At 45.2% G+C, this 17239-nt stretch overlaps 2 protein-coding genes across 3 annotated transcripts in view; one reads left to right on the top strand and one right to left on the bottom strand.

The window, feature by feature from the left end:
- Positions 1 to 103: 103 nt before the first annotated feature.
- Positions 104 to 4652, bottom strand: LOC119383044 (fucose-1-phosphate guanylyltransferase). The gene is made up of 4 exons (XM_037651022.2): positions 4456 to 4652; positions 2395 to 2565; positions 1616 to 2119; positions 104 to 1180 (listed from the first exon to the last, which is right to left on the bottom strand). The coding sequence occupies exons 1-4, from the start codon at positions 4514 to 4516 to the stop codon at positions 213 to 215; spliced, it is 1704 nt and encodes a 567-aa protein (XP_037506950.1). The 5' UTR covers positions 4517 to 4652; the 3' UTR covers positions 104 to 212.
- Positions 4653 to 6875: 2223 nt separating this feature from the next.
- Positions 6876 to 17239, top strand: part of LOC119383042 (putative polypeptide N-acetylgalactosaminyltransferase 10) — a 143996-nt gene continuing 133632 nt past the window's right edge. The window contains exon 1 of one of the 2 annotated variants that reach the window (XM_037651020.2): positions 6876 to 7213. The gene's annotated coding sequence lies outside the window, so the exon portion shown is untranslated. The remainder of the gene's footprint in view (positions 7214 to 17239) is intronic. The other variant, XM_037651021.2, reaches the window with a different exon arrangement.

The following is a 17239-nucleotide window of genomic DNA, read 5'->3' as shown; positions in this document are numbered from 1 at the left end:
ACTGGCAGCTGTAAGCTAGCTTCGACATTTGTAGCATCTTGCTGAAATGTGTGGCATCGGCATAGCAGCGTATACTATCACAGATCATTTCTAAACCACTGTGGGTGCGTTAAGCACCATTGCACCTTTATTGCACAAATCCACTTAAGTTTCACAAGATGTACACCGGGCATGAACTTAGCAGAAATGCCGTGCAATAACTTGGTCATTTATCAATTGAATATAGTGTTTTGGTGTCTTAGAAGCTCCCCTATGTCCTTGCATCTTAAGACATCATCCATGCTCATTGTTGCACTTTCTTTTCCTTCGGCCACTTGAGGGACATCCTGTAGTACCGCCTGCACCAGTTCTAACGTTGACAGAAATGCCTCTGTCATTGTGGCTTTCACTGAAAAGAGTCTTGCCTCCCAGAGAGTCGATGCGGCAGAGGAAGTCTTAAACAATGAATCACAGATGACTAGCTTGGAATCCTCCAACTGACCCAACCTCTTTCCAAAGTAGGACAGTTCCCTTGCATCACGCGCTGCTAACTTCAAGTCATCATCAATTCCAAATGCGAGTGTGACGTACCCTTTGCAAGTGTCGTTTCTTACACTGACAGTGAATATTATAGCCCTTCCTGGAACTTCCACCACTCCGTCGACTAGGTTTTCTAGTCGGCAGTTGCTGAGAATGCACATGTCTCCGAGTTTAACTGGCACTTCAAACCTACAGCACTCTACAACTGCCGAGCGAGGAACAGTGGATGCTGGGTGAATGAGGGAGCGCATTACCACTCCAGAAATGTTAGCAGGTACACAAACCTCCAAGGGAATAAGCTTGCTGTGCACAAACCTAGAGGTCTGCAACTCCTCCGCAAAGGTCTCGCTGAAACACAAGTTATCTATGTACTCCTGCATTGTTCCAAGATGGTAGAACTTTGATAACGGCAGCACCACCACATGTAGCTCACAGTTGTGGAGCACTTGTTGGACACCAAGCTGATCTCCCGCTCCACCTTCGCCTGCCTGTGAAACACAACTCCTCGAACGACTGCCTAAAAGCTGCAGAAAATCTCTGTAGGCATCGATTTCCTGGGTCACTGGCTTGATCTGGGTGTAGAACTTGATGAGCTTGTCAACAACAGAGCAATCAAAGAAGAATGCACTGTCAGTGTATGCAAACTCCTTGTTGCTTTCTCCTGTAACCAAACACATATACAATTGAATTTTGTTATAATCAATAGAGCATAGGACATAAAAACACCTTTATTACACAATAATTAGCAAAGCACGTTTTATATTCAATTGACTATAACTGATAATTACACAAGTTCAACCAACGCCTCCTAGGTGGGATCTTGGAAGTTGAGTGGTGCGCCACAGATTCCAGCGGCATGCTACAGATCTTTGAGAAGTTCTGGCATTAACGTCATATTCTCTAACCACCAGGAGCATGTCTCATTTAATAAAGTGCTATTGTAAGGCTACTAATAAGAAAAATATACAATTACTAGTACTGCAGCATTCTAAAAAAGTCTTCAATAATGCATATACTATTCATTAATAATTAATTAGAGTGAAATTTTCCTGCTAATGGCCGTTGAGTGTGACTTCAGTAAGTATTAGTGTCTTACCTTCCTCAAAAATTGCGCCCTTGTCACGCATACGCTTCTCTGTTGGCTTCTGCAAAACTTCAAGGCACTCGGTCGTCAGGCACGTGGAGGTAGACTGAACTTCCTTTGGCAGAACATAGACTCCATGTGTTAGCCCCACTGAAATGGGGGATGGATGCGCAAGTGCGGTGAATCCGGATTTGTCGAAGCTCCACTGGCATGACTGTGTGCTTCCTTCAAACAGAGGAAGCGTGTAAGTCTCGATGTCGTCTGAGCAAGTCAAAAACACACCGGCTTTCATCTTGGCCAGGAATGGAGAGTACATAGCCACCTTTAGGTCAAACATTTGAAACTCAGTTGCCACACTGATTGGAAGAAACGCAAACAGCTTTCCCAGAGCACTGTGGCTAGGTAGGCGCTTGCTTTGGCCGCCAGTGTGAATAAGCAAGATTCTCATGCGACGCTGTTCTTCTCCGTACATATTACGAAGATGCTCAAGTATGTGAAGGGTCGCACCACCTGAACCTGAAAAATAATTAACAATGGTGAGACATTAAACTAAATATTACTAACAATGAAACAATACTAATAAATAGAAATAAAAAAATAAAGCAAGTTGCAAAGTTTCATTCCGCTACTGTTCCAAAACTACTGCAGTTCTGAAAAGCCAACTTCATCCAGTTCTTGATGAGTGTGTTGGTGTCTGGCAGCATGGATGCACAAAATATTAAATGTATTTTTAGCTGATCCTAACTGTTGCAAACATACAATCCCCTCGCAAAATGTAAGCTTCTGCTTACCAACTTTTGGTCCAGGTGGATCTGAGAACACATGATACGGCACAAGAGGGATGAGATTTCGCTCTTTCCTCTGAGCGATTTGTTCACGAAACGCAGTGGCTTGGTCCTCATCGGCTGCTGATATGACAACAGCATCCCAGAATGCGATATCAACTTCACTAGGGACCTTTCCTGCAACACAGAAAGCTTGTGAATGTTTCTGCAGTTTGTCAATACGATAGTTGTCAAGAAAAGGAATAACAAATATGTATGGAAGCAGAATTTTCATGCTGTCACACTAAAAACACACTAAAAGACAAAAAGTAAGTTCAGCTTTATTCGTGATTGTCCTTCTATAATATCGTAATTAAACCACTGTTACAAACTACAAATTGAAGCACATGGTAAGCGAGGACAAACTTCAAAACAAAATGTCTGGTGGTGCTAATGGAACTCCTGCACATGCTTAATGTGACATTCTAGATTTTGAGAATGCTCGCTCAGATATAATTAACACCTTATCAATCAGAAGGAGCCACAGTGGATATTAAAGTACCTAAAAACTAAACTTAGCTCGTTTCCAGAAGTTTCCTGCTCTACAACTGTCCACACATGGAAGAATACCTTTAAATTCGTTACATCGTTATAAGACAATAAGCAGTACAGTGTTGAAATGAGAAGCTTACTCTATGTTGTTGCTATGATAACATTACGTGTACATTATGTGTACATGACTGGGTGCTTGTTATTTTGGACAGCTTTTCTAGCCAGATTTTCACAGGGACAGCCAGTTTTTTTTTGCATGCTGTCAGCTTCTGGTTTGAGCCCAACGCTGGCATTAATAACATATATCAGATTCTGGGGTGTTACATGTTAAAACTACGGTATAATTATGGAGCACACAATAGTGAAGACTCTTAATTTTGATCAGCCTGGGGGCTCTTTCACAAGCACTGAAATGTAAGCAGACGAGTGCTTTGGCATTTTGTCCCCCGTTGAAATGTGGCCACTGTGGCCTAAAATCGAAACCACATACCCGAGCTTAGCAATGCAAAACTCAGCCACTACACTGCATGGCAATCAAGACATAATGTGCACTACAAATTCTCTGTCTAGCATTGAAAAAAAAAAAAAAGCAGGTTTTCTTCATAGAGAACAGGCGCCACTTATAAAAAATGAAAAATAACAACAAGCGTGATTGCATATAATTTTCTGTGAAACATTGATAGCAGACAGACTAGAAAATGAAAAATATTGCTACGCACAAAAATTAATGGTTGAAAATAGGGTATGCGACTACACTGTGACTGTGTCTACATGGTGACCTAAGAGACAATGTTTAGGATTCTTTGATGACATTATCAGTCGACAAAACAACCTGATGAGGTCAAGCTGGCTCATGTTTTAAATTAGGACAAATCCGCATGGCCAGAGCAAATACACCAAGGAGCAAATATCGCAATACAAAATGTTACAGTTGAGTGGTTAATTTTAAGAAACTCAGCTTATATAAAGTGGACAACCGTGTACTTCAACTTGCAGACAGCTAATTACAAAGCACACACTCAAGTGATTACATGTCAAGTATTTTGCCAAAAGGGCGTTGTGAGAGGCAGTGATTTTTCTGCAAACTGTCACAGCGGGTGCACACAATACTTCCGATAAATTTCTATACTTTCTCAACCTAGCGTAACAAACCCACTTACTGGGACGGTTTGAGTACGGCAATAAGACAAACAATGGCGTCAGAGCTAGTGGCGCCCTCTCATTTATTACCCACAAAGCAGCCGTTCGACGCTGATTGATCAGCTAAAACCTGCTTTATTTACTTGTCGTTAGGCGGCAACACCTGGTTTGCGTAAGATCACCGTTATCGTGTACCAAACGCAAACGCTCCCTTTGATTTCTAGAAATAGAAAAACGATAGAGCGCACGGTTTTGTGTCGTCACTCTAACGAAATGGTAGCGGGTTCGAAACGCGAGTACAGATGAATTAAACAAGCCTAATTAAACTGTGATTAAACCCAACGACGGTCGCCGGCGTTAGAAAACGAACCACACAGATCGTCCATCAGTTCATACCTCTCAGCGCTTCGTAGGATTCAATGCACCTTCTCATAAAGTCTGGTACTGTGAGCTCCATGTTCGAATTAAACCGCAGTTTGTGCGAGGAAACAGGTGTTCAGTGCCTCTGAAATCGATAGAAAGAGAACAACATGGCTGCGCCACGGAGCATTTGCGTACAAGGCAGAGGTAAAAGGGGAGTTGCCTTGCCACGCTGTCTCTCGATTCAAATAAAACACGCGCGGCAGCGTTGCCAGATTGGAAAGGGGCTTCGACACCAACCCTAGACCAAAATTTCACCAGATTTCACCAACACTTTAAAATGGCGACTGTGACGTCATTTTTTTTCTTTTTAGCGTTTTACTTTGCAAAAGCCCTGCCCCGGAGAAAATATTTGTTGTTTACAACTATTTTATTACAAAAGAGAGTGATTTTATTATTTCTGCACTTTTTACTTGTCACTGTCACTACCTACTACATAACAAAAAGATTTTCGGAGCGTCGCCTGAAGACCAGCCGACTCGGCAACGTTAATTCTGTGCATTATTCACTGAATCCTTTGTGTGTCCTGCAGCAGCAGTTAGCTTCAGCCATGCATTCGTTTCAAGTACCCTTGTAGGACCCGAAACTGTCGCTTTTCTATGCATTTTCTCATGTTTATTTCGCGAAAGGTCTGTGTATCGTCAGGCAAACTTCTGGGCAGCGAAAATAGCGGTTCGTATTCAAATTTGAATACGAACGAGGCGCCGCGGAGTGAAATACGAGAACGGAAGAAAAATAATATATATAAAAATAGAAGAACCAAGACGGAGTGAGCAGGGATATCTTCTCGAAGAAAGGTCCACCCAAGGATGTTAAAAAAGATGCTGGAATGGAAAAGCCGAACGATAAAACGTCAGCTAAGAAAAAGTAGCAAGTCAGCTGTCACATGTGCTCTTAGTTTAAAATAAATTGGCTTACCCTTACCCATGGTGTAAGATATATACTCCAGATATATCTTACACCGTGCCTTTACCTCGTTTTCTCTTCGCAGTGTCCACAAACAGACTTCAGTTATTTAGCCCTGTTTACTGTTTTTATCCACTTAGCACGTGTTAAGAAAACCAGAGGTAAAGACAAGGTTGGTTTTGAATACGGACCTTCGATGGCTAATTGTTCCGGACAGATACTTCCCAACGTGCCTCTGTGTTAGTGGCTTCCTTATCAAAGTCTTGGCAAGCAGACCATCACATACTCATTCGGATATATTACTTTCCTCGGTATAGTAACGGACCAATGACAAACCTAGCATTAACGTCACCAGAACAAGGGCATTTTCTAATCGGACATCACACGAAAAAGCTGTGTTTTTCAGGTAAAGTATGTCCAAACGCTGGCTTCACATTCGCTCCTATGAAGCTTCGATTGCTTCCACTCTAGAATTTTTTTAACCTCCTTAGAGCCCGTCGCCTTCTAGAGGCATAACGGTGGATATGCGTAAACAAGGAGGAGAAAATAACTTTATTAAAGACAAGAGAAACGAGCGGAGAGGGCCACGGTGGTGTTCCAGGCCCGTGAACTGTCCCGCGACCTTCGCCACACAATCGGCCTGCTCGGCCGGCTTTGGCTTGAAGGTTTGGGAGATTTGAGTGCTAAAGAAACTGGCGCTACCCGTGGGATGTGAATGAAGGGCCAACAAGTCGTCGGCAACAACGCGGTGTGAATACGAATAATTCTAGTGACAAGCCATTCCTCAACATTTTTCACCACTTTTCACCAGATTTTGTCTGGTGTAGCTGTGCTGGCACCTCAACACCAGCAGCCCCCAATTTTCACCAGATTTTCCCAATCTGGTGCCGTATTTCACCATATGGCAACGCTGACGCGCGGGCGGCGCGGTTTGTAGTGTGCTGCCATCTCTCTTTTAATAAACAAAACAAAAGCGCTGCCATTTCCATCGATCTTTTAGTGCTTGTTTGTTAAAGAAGTGTTAACTAAATGCGACACAATTTGATAACGCGTGGTATGTTTGAGAAGAAATACATTGCTTTTATTTTTTCGTTTGAAAATTATACATTGCGTGCAGCCACGTAGCACATTTGTAGCGCCACTGGTCTTCTCTTTATGAGAAAAATGTAGTGCTAAATTTCTGGCAATGCTTGTATTAAACACTACTAATTTTGTAAAGCTTATAACAGAGAATATAGTGGGTACTCTAAAACATATAGCTCTAAACGCTCTAAAGACCTCAGCCATGACGTCTTTTCAGCTCTTAACATTGGTTGCACAGCCTTTGAGATTTGTAAATAAGACTCAGGTTATAGACTCAGGGATAACCGTCGTTTGAAGCGTGAGCTTAGACGCCTCCTATTGAGAATCAGCTGTTTTCATTCATACTCGTCAGATGGCACAAGGTGACAAGTTCCGAAACGAACGTTTACACGTGCAGAGAAGCCAGCCTGTGGGCACGCATTGGGCGGCGCTTGCCGGCTTCAAAGACGCGGTTGGTGTGCAGCGCGAGGCCGCGAGGTGAATGTTGGCATCCGAGCAGCTGCCGAAGTCTCTGCGATCCGTGGAACTAATGTCAGCTCCTGTGACCTGTGAAGTGTGTCGGAACGCTTGCGGAGGCCGTGTGCTGGTGCGTGGAAGCTCCATCTGAGCATGCAGCTTTGGACCGAGCTCGGTAGCTGAGGCAGCGTGTGCAGTTTGTGTGATCGCGGCGCGCGTCGTCTTGGGGGCCTTCGTATCGCGGCGCCTCGAAGAACTGGTTTCCAGAAAGACGTGTGGATTAGAACAGGTGAGTAAACAACGTTGCTAGCCCCCATGTTGTGGGTGGTGGTCATTTTCTGTTTAATGGGTGACAGGTGGTAAAAGAACACGCGAAAGCAGTGGCCGAAATACGAGCCTCGGTATTCATGTGCGCTCGGCGCCGATCTGTCAATAGGAGCTCGCGCCCACGTTCTGATTTGCATGCTCCCGTTACACACGCACGCACACTGCATTCTACGATTTACACGACATGGTTTAGAGCAGTACTAATTCTGATGTTTCTTGCAGCGGCTCACGATAGTTTTGACTCTCACGAACCGCCTTATTTTCACCTCATGCACGAATTGATCGAGTCGCGTAATTAATTGGGACGCTATTTCGAGAGTCGTTCGGAACGAGCACTACATTATCGCATTTGCTGTGCGTCACCCGTCAGTCGACACGCCGTTCTTTCAAAGTTTTGTGTGCACGTCAGTAGGGAAGGATACAATTGAACATTGAACTCTTGACACAAGAAGTTCGATGTCAGATGCAACTCTCGCCTCACCTTATCACGGCGCTTGACGGTGATATGTTCATTAACGTTCATTTTTTTTTTCTTGTATATTTACGTTGCAGCCGATAAGGTTCTCGCTGATATTTGTATGAGCCGAGCAAACATGAGGTTCCGGAATTTCGCACTTATGTCCAGGGAACACGATCAACTGAGGCCACTTCGACATGCGTACAGCGTTTGCGAGAAGTCGGCTCCGCGCGACATTTTACGCCCTGTCACCGCCCATCCTCTCGCTTTGACAGGAAGCGCGGGCGTGGCGTTTACACGCATTCAATGCGATATGCGACACCTCACGAGAAAGCAAAACTAGTAGAGTAAGTTTAGCGACTGTAACGGGCGCGCTTTTGATGGATCCGCCGCGGTAACACAGGTGCAAGGTCCGCAAAATATCCGCAGTGACAGTGGTGGCAAACATGTGATCCACAGAATACACCTTGAGCTTCAAAGGCGCGACCCATATTTGCATAACTTCAGGTTTCACATCCCCCGATTTTCTTCTAGCAAGCTTTTTTTTTTCTTTTCACAAGAGCTAAATGTAGTAGCGAGACTCGGTCCAAGCTTGAGATGGTCTCCGTTGTGACAGCGGAACTGTTTGACTGTATAGTCTAATTTGACATAAAATGCAGCTCCGTAAGTAAATCATCCGTCATTCAAGAATAATTTTTGTATGCACACGTATTCCGATATGCTTTCCAGAATACCGCTGAATATTCCACATCAAGTACTATCACGCTTTTTGCGTCGTGACATTGCTTGGAAATGCGTCTCACGTGGTTTCAGAATGTGTTTCGTTTTTATTTATTTATTTATTTATTTATTTATTTATTTATTTATTTATTGTTTTTTTGCGTAGTTATAGCAGGAGAGAGTCCGTAGCGGCCCCGAATTTCGAATATTGCGGGTCCCATGTAGGTTTTTTCTGTCGTCCCGCCGTTTTGTCCACTCAATTGTTAACGCTAGTATTAGTATTGATGGACACGCGACTGATACTAACGTGATTCTCTCTCTCTTCGGTTCTCAACGAAGATGAGGTTGCTTCACTCCGTGTCACGCAGTGCTTTTGTAAGCAATACTTTGAAATTGACGTTTGAGACTGATCCACGGCGCGACAACTTGTGAAGTTTAGGCCACAAAGTAGTAATGCATCAGGGGTGCAGCCAGCTATTTTTTTCGTTGGGGGGGGGGGGGGGGGGGGGTTGAGGGGGTTCACTCATTATTTATGTTCCTGCGAGTGCCTGTATATACACACATGCAAAATTAAAAAAAAAAATAGGGGGGGGGGGGGAGACGTTGAACCACCGGTCATCCTGGCCACGCCAATGATCGGCGTGGAGGAAAACCGAGCTCACAGACAACGATCGAGAGACAGACAGAAGCAGAGGAAGTGCATGCTTTGTAAGTTCATTTTTAGCTGCCTCCCTGACCGTACCCACTGCCCCCAAGTCCCGTTTGACTTTCTGGCCGAGTTCAGAACTGGCAGCTCGAGACGTTAGGCGCCGGCGCACGTGGTTCCACCGGCGTCGCGTTGACGTGAACCCGGAAACAAGAAAAGGCCGCGTGTTTGATGAAGCGTGCTTTTCGGCGTGACGCGGTGCCGTGTCGTTTCGACTGGCGCATTTTGCCCGGAACTTGGTGGAAATGAAAGAAGGACGGGAACCCGTTATGGGGCGGGAAATAGAACCTGTTATGGCGGAAACTGAGACCTGTTATGCACGACGACACCTGGTTTAATATGTCGGCGGTAATCGTTTATATTTTTCACTGTTCTATCGGTGCGGCGCGGCTCGCGTACAGCTGGGTCGGTGCCAGCTAGGGTTCTAGTTCTCATTCTGTTCATTTGTTGTTTGCCTTTTGTTTTGTGACCGATAACACAGTATATGTATTGAGACCTTCTTCTGCGCTACTGCTATTTTCTGCATGAGGTGATGGCGACACGACCATTTATTGAACAGTGATCGAGAAAGTTCTTAACTGTACCTAATGAAGCTTTTCTTAGCGAGTTCCGAAAAGCGCAGGTACGCGAGCGTTAGCGCTTTTAATTGGTCAAAGGCCGTTGACACGAGCAGCATTGTCACACCCCGCTGTGTCCTAAGATCATAGTTATTGTTTCATTCAACTGCTATGATGGATGTCTTCTCATAGCAAAGCACCAACTGCGCACTTTGCTTTTCTATCTCTTTCTCGTTATTGTTCTCAAAGCATATGCAGTCTGTATAGGTTTCGGATCGCTCTTGGCACTTTATTTTTTCTTCTGCGAGGACATAGTTTGTTCTCCACACTTTCGCTTTTGTACGAAACGTCAAGTGCGCGGGCGTACGCTTGTCAGAAAAGCATGGACTGTTTTGTTCATGCTGAGTGGCTGTCTATTCTCTTCTGAAGCGGGCTGCTATAGTCAGAACAGATTGCATTGGCTAGCTCGGCCATGCAGACATTGATAGTCATCTTGTCTTGAACGAATACTAGCGCGACAAAAACGAGGACGAGAATAGAAAAGACAGCGCTGTAGTCTGTCTTTTCTATTCTCGTCCTCGTTTTTGTCGCGCTAGTATTCGTTCAAGATGTAAGTACACCAACTCGCCCAATTGACAGTTCTGATGAGTCCTGTTGTCGCGTGTAGGTTCAGTTTCGTCAATAAAACTAAACTGGCTAGACCATGACGACGGAGTTAAAGAGTAATCGTATAGTAAGCTCCATTTCGAATGTATAAAGAACGCCTCACCATAACACGATTCTGCGCTGCGCCAGCCTTCCTTCGAAGATATATTCTCACGTATACAACTCTATAGGCATGAATTTCAACGGCAGAACTGGCCGTATCGCGTTTTAACTTTTCTTTACTTCGTGTCTTGCCTTGAAACACAAGGTTAATGCATGCGTCTCCAAGAGATACGGCTTTTTTTATCTGCATTCCCGCGCCGTGTATCGGCGGCCGCCCGTGTGAGAGATAGGTCCCGAGCGCGCTGGCTAGCCTATAACATGTGCGAGTTATTATTTTTTTTTAACGACTGGGTCCGTGCGCGGCATAAAAAACGAGGCCAGCGTTTGTACTACATGGGCACTTAAAATCGAAGGAAGGCGCCGTCGTGCGTGTGTTTATGCGCAATCGTGCGTGCTTGCGTGCGTGTATGTGTGTGTGTGTTTCGTGTTATTCGTTTGCTAAGGTCTGACCGTGCTGCTGCTGCAGCACCGGTGTTTGATTTATGCCAGAATGCGAGCTCAAAACACAAGTGAGAGCGAGGATAAAAACATTGGCAGCGCTGAATTGTTCTTTGCTGCAGTAAACACAGCTCTGTTTCACATATTGAAATTTAGAAAAAAATGTTAGAATTAATGTAAAGAGCGGCACAGAAGGGGGCGGGCAATGCGGACTTGTAATAAAGTTTTAATGTGCTGTGAAAATTTTATAGCGTGATTGTAATAAAATAATGCTGCTCAAGGCACGTCCCGTGCAAGGTACACTGGCTTATATCTTGAATGGTACCGTGCTGTTTTCATCGAAGAGCTTCCTCGAAGTACTATATGCTTTTCGTTGGCAACTCGTGCGGTCATCTGGAATTTTTCACGACACGGGCCGTGAACCACACGCGTCATCATCGTAATTGTCAGCGTCATGTTTTTACCTCGTCTATAAATGAAACTTAACTCGACTGACTGGCTGTGGTCTGTAAATAAAACTTAACTCGACTGACTCTGAAGGTCGTGCATGCGCCTAAACACAACGTTCCCATTTACACGCTCAATGCGTCAGAGTCGAAACATTCGATTCCACTCTGTTTCCTTTCCTTGTACCCCTTGTCGACGCGTTTTCAGTTTTCTCCTTGACATTACGCACAGAAGGAAACAAGAGAATAAAAGTAAAAGGGAAGCTGAAGTTGACGTCGCGAAAATCGTAAATCACTTTTTGCTATACGAAGAGCGCGCGAATGTCGCACAGGCGCACTCGAAAGAGTTCCGCGCCTTTTCCGTCTTTTTTTATACGCGCTGATTGACAGCATTCGTCTTACAGCTTTTGGGGTTGTCGCATAGTGTCGCGCGTTCAGAAATAGCGGCAAGCCGTCGAGTCGCCGAGCGAAGAACAAGTAGTGTACATTACTGCGAGTCGGTATGTATATATATATATATATATATATATACTGTTTGTATAACACGTATCCGTTGCTGCTGCATCAAACGAAACGAATGAGAGAGGCTGCAGGAAGAACAGAATCTATGTGTCGGTTCCTTCTGTGTGATTTATACTTCCAGTCGTAAGCTATAACTATGACATAAACGTTTCCTCCGTTCTGTGCCCGTTTATCACGTACTGCGCCGTACGTATCAAAGCATGCGATTCGTTACGACGAGTAAAAGATATAAAAAAAAAAGTTGGAGGTAGTTTTGATAGGATTCGCGACTCGCTGACACATTGTGTGAGCGTGAGCTCGCGCATAAAAGACATTTTCAGACGTGCTGAATGCGACTGTAAAAACGCAGCTGTGGATGTGTGTGTGTGTATAGGCGATGTGGGTAGGAGAGACGCGTAGTGCCGTGTGACTCCCATTCGAGTGACCCGGACGCAATCTATACACAAGTGCGCACTTGCAGATCGAGGTGAAGTATAGGAACACTTCGTTTATACGAACGGTCGTTTGACTCGTGAGGCCTCGGATGACTTTGTTGATTTTGTCGAGACAGAGTTTCGTTCTTTTCTGTAATGAAGGGCAGTCTAGGAAAGGAAGGAACAATAGAAGAAAAAAAAAGGTGTCAAGCTCGTAACATATGAATGTATCATCGCGTCTTACGCTTGTTATTTACGAAAAGGTAAAAGAAAACATGAGTTGGAAAAACGCCATTGTATCACTAATACGCAAGGAGGGAGACATGAAAGACTTGAAGAACCAAAGATCGATCAGCCATCTTTCAGCGTTGTATAAAATATTCACGAAGATAACTTCGAATATGATAAAGGCCACACTTTGCTTTAATCAACCTAGGGAACAAGCTTCAGAAAAGGGTATATAGTCAAGCATGGATCGCCGTCGTGCGTTTAATCAAATAATCGAGTAATCTGCCGAATACAGAAACTAAACCTTTATATGGCATTCACAGATTACGAAAAGGAATTCGACTGGGCAGAGATACCTTGAAACGCACTTGAATATCATAGCCAATATATGCGAAGTATATGCAAAGATTCCACAGCCACCCTGCTTCTCCCCGAGAAAAGCAGGAATATACCGATCGAGAGAGGGGTCCGTCAAGTAGATGAAATCTCTTCATTGTTTTTAAGAAGTATTTAAACTACCGGGTAAAAAATATGATAACGGAGAATATCTTAGCAATTTTACGATTTGCAGACGACATCGTACTGCGTTTGCAGCGTTTGTGTAGTGACGCCTTCTTCGTCCATGCCCCCCTTTTTTTTACGCTATAGATTCTTAGTAAAAGCAAACATTTTTTCCCCCGTTATGCCTTTCCCCTCGGGAGTGGTGTGTCGTGTCGTCCCGGTGCCTCATTGGAGCGAGAAACATCCTTTCCGCTTGCTAATAGAGCCAATCAGCTTCCCTTTGAAACTGTCGTCTGCGACAGTGGTCGATACGAAATATGGATTCTGGCGAAATGTGTTGTGTATATTTATTGACTCGATGTTGTTCAAAGCGTGCAACGTATACCCATCATGGGGTATCTAGCTCAATGGCAGCGGCGCTCGGCCGCTCACGACGGTCTCGCAGGTTTGGTAGCCGATTTATTGAGCCACTCTTAAAAGTTTTGACATTTGGTATACGTGACGCCGTTCTTTATGATTAAGGCCAAACCCCATATACGCGAAAATGCACGCGACAGCGACGAGCGACGCGACGTATATTGTCTTCGCGCAAGCGGTCGTTTGGATGGGCAAACCTACAGGCAAACCCCATTCACGCGACGGCTTCAGCGAGCGATCTCCACTGTTGCTGGCATGAGGGCGTTTACTCGTGCCAAAGGTGGCCCGTAGTCAGCGGTATGCAATGTAAAATACGATGTTTTGTTGCTTAATGGTACATAAAATGTTTATCATTGTCTTGCAGCATTTTTTTCGATCCCATCACTGCTGCTACGTGCCGCCAAGCCGCGTCACAGACGGCGCGGGACTTGTAGTTCCCGTCCCTGAGGGCACGTTCGCGTTCAACAACTTCAACGTTGCTCTCGTCGCCGTTGGCCATGTTGATGAACGTTGTTGTTGATGCGCGTCGATAAGAAAGCGGCGACAATCAGCATTACGTCACTGATGCATCTTGTTCCGGTGTTTTGCTATTGGCTGCTTGAGCACAGCACTTCCGGGCGACGAGCGACGGATTCCAAGTCTGAAAAACCGAGCGATCGCGCGAAATCGACCACGCGACACGTCGCGCGAACGGCTCGTTTCGTCGCTCATAGCATCGCTCGTCGCTGTCGCGTGCATTTTCGCGCATATGGGGTTTGGGCTTTAAGCAGAAGTGTGTGTAACAAGGGTGCTCGGCTGCTGAACAGAAGGACGCGGGTTCGATCCCGGAGGCGGCGGTTTCAGTTTCGATGGAGACGAAAATGCTAACGACACACGTACTTACATTTAGGTGCACCTTAATGAAACCCAGGTGGTCGAAATTTCCGGAGCCTTCTACTATACGGCACGCCTCATAAGCATATCGTGGTTTTGGGACGGGAAACCCCAACAGTTATTATTATGCGTAACAAGAGCTCTCATCGATGACTGACCCCTTGTAGGAAAGAAAGTCTTGAGTCGTCGAATTTTGGGAGAATAAAATGACCTGAATATAGTTCTACTTGTTTTACGTTGGTCTTCATTACGGAGAAGGGACGAATCTGTTAGACGGTTATTCGAGCGGAAATCGCGCGCAGGCTCGTTGGTTTCTGGATATATTTTGTTAGGGTTTACTGTCAAACTTTGTACGACCTGAGCGCACAAAAGGACACGGACAAAAGAAGAGACGTACAGTGTGTGTACGTCTCTACTTTTGTCCGTGTCCTTTTGTGCGCTCACCTCGTACAAGATGACCAACCAACGAGCCAGCATCGCCACCCTCGTCGAATTCGTTACTGTCAAAGTTTCGAACTGTTTGGTGCAAAGTATAGGTTCAGCATTTAAGAATACGTATACGTTCCCGAAGGAGCGTGAGGGGTCAGATACCAGACTGATTCAGAACGCGCAACTACGTCGTCTTTTGGCACCGGCAGCGGCGAACGGAAGTATATACGCCTTTGTGGCGAAATTTATGCCGTATGTATACATAGAAAGCGAATCGCTCATTACTGTAGGCTGCTTTCAAGGAAGACGCCCTGATAGTAGCGCGTGCCTGTATTCTTGCGAAAAAAGAAAGAAAGAAAGAAAAAAAGAGAAAAAGAAAGAAAGAAAGAAAGAAAGAAAGAAAGAAAGAAAGAAAGAAAGAAAGAAAGAAAAAAAGATGTCATTCCTTATTATGAAGCGGGCATGTTGCTCAGATTGATGTGCTGTGGGAAGGCGATGCGCTTCCTGTGTGCTGACTGTATCAGCCGCAGAACATTCTGTGCCGCATATATATTATAATTGCCAATGCGGGTGGCACTTATCAAGCCTGCCGTTTCGACCAGACGTTGCTTGTCAACAGAGGCATTTTCTTAAGATGTGCTACCGTGCGCTAGGGCTTTGCCACCGTCAGCCTCTCCTAACACTTCTAAAAGGCACACACTTAAAAGAATTGAGTGGTAAGCAAATATTTTGTCGCTTTCCAACTAGTCTGTTCGATTGTTTTGCCCGCAGTCGGTTGAGTTTTATGACAGCAACGCTAATGCATACTCCCCATTCATTCTGGTTCGCGTGGACATAAAGACGGTAAACATCTGATTGGCCGGATTTTACACGCTGGCCAGTGGACCCCCCCCCCCCCTCGTGTGCTGTTGCGGCATCACTCACGGGTTTCGCCGCCTGCCTTGAAAACGAGGTTTCGGCGAGCTGGGTTGTTCGGAATTGTGCCCAGTTGCACCGCATATATATATATATATATATATATATATATATATATATATATATATATATATATATATATATATATATATATATATATATATATGCCCGCCGTGTACGCTTCATGTGATGCAAGTAGGTGTTGCAATGTATATATAACCTAAAAAGTTGAAACATCTACGCAGAAAAGGCGAGTACAGCGAACTTGCGCACGCTTTGGCGTCTCTCACTGTACAAGCCGGATTGTGCGGTAACAAGGGCGGACATTTTCTCCGCAGCACGATTCTGAAGTTACCGAACGTCGCGTATAATGTGAAATGAATTCGCTTCGTCAGGAAGACGCGATAAGGCAGGCCTCGCGCGCTAAACTCACGTCCGCTCTCGCGGGGGCAGTTTTGCGGGCTGCCGCCGTTTCCGAGTTCGCCCAACAACCTGCGCGCGCTATTTTGTAAGCCGCCGGTCTTTGCCGCAACCGGGCGAGGAGCGCATTCGCGTCACGTCTCGCGTATCGCTTCCGAACAGCGTGCGATTCCTGCGACACCGCGGGGGTAGAGAGTCGGCCTGCCGCGGTCCACGCCTGAATTCGCATCGCCGACGCGGCGTGTTGCGCATGCCGTTTTTATGTGCGACGGGCGCCCTCGCCATGCGGGTGGTTCTCTATGGACATTATAAGGAGATGCGGGGTGCATGCCGAGAGTGTTGAATGGCTCAGTTTAGTGAACTATATGCAGCTGCACGTATCGTCAAGAGCGTATTTGTGTATGCATGCATAATACATCTTGTTTCGCTCGGATATCCTCGCGTGCTCGCCCTAAGTTGTAGCGCGTGTCGCGGCCGACGTGTGTGCTCGGTTGCATCTCTCGCATGCGGATGTGGAGACAATAAAACGACTCGTGACAGCGCATATTCGTATGCGGGTGGGCTGGCCCGATATACGTCGATAAATTTAGACTCCCGAGAACGATGATGAATACGGCCCGGCATAATTTATCAATTTATCTCTTCCGTATATTATTCAACATAATATAGAAACGATGTTCTACTTGTCTCCAGATGACGGAGCTTGATTTACCTAAACAACATTTTGCTTTCACCAAAACAAGGTCGGAAACAAGGATTTACAATATTTCAAATACTCTCATTTTTGTACTTTTATGTCGGAACTAACACATTACTCCTCAACCGTGCTCCCCTCAATAACCGCTGAATTTAACAGCTAATCCCTAGTAATGGGCTGTTAGCAGAAAGCTGGCCATTTATTAATATGCACACCGCACTTCGTGACGTCACTATGGCTGCTGACGATAAAGATTGAACTGACTGACGCGGGAGTAAATGCTTTTGTGTTCTGGACCTATGTGCACCGTCTAACCCACAAACACACCGAAGTTGGAATATTTCGATGCAGTGCATGCGCGTGCTATGCATGCGATTAATCTCGGGTACTCCTAGTAAAGGCAACAAATGAAAGGTTCATCAACTAATAGCTCGGTCTACTGACTACATTTTTTTTTGTTTGGTAGTTGTCCGCGAAAAGT

Source organism: Rhipicephalus sanguineus, chromosome 2 (assembly GCF_013339695.2).
Source record: "Rhipicephalus sanguineus isolate Rsan-2018 chromosome 2, BIME_Rsan_1.4, whole genome shotgun sequence".
Lineage (NCBI taxonomy): Eukaryota > Metazoa > Arthropoda > Arachnida > Ixodida > Ixodidae > Rhipicephalus > Rhipicephalus sanguineus.
Note: the sequence above shows the minus strand (reverse complement) of the source record. Positions and strands in the feature narration are given on the sequence as shown.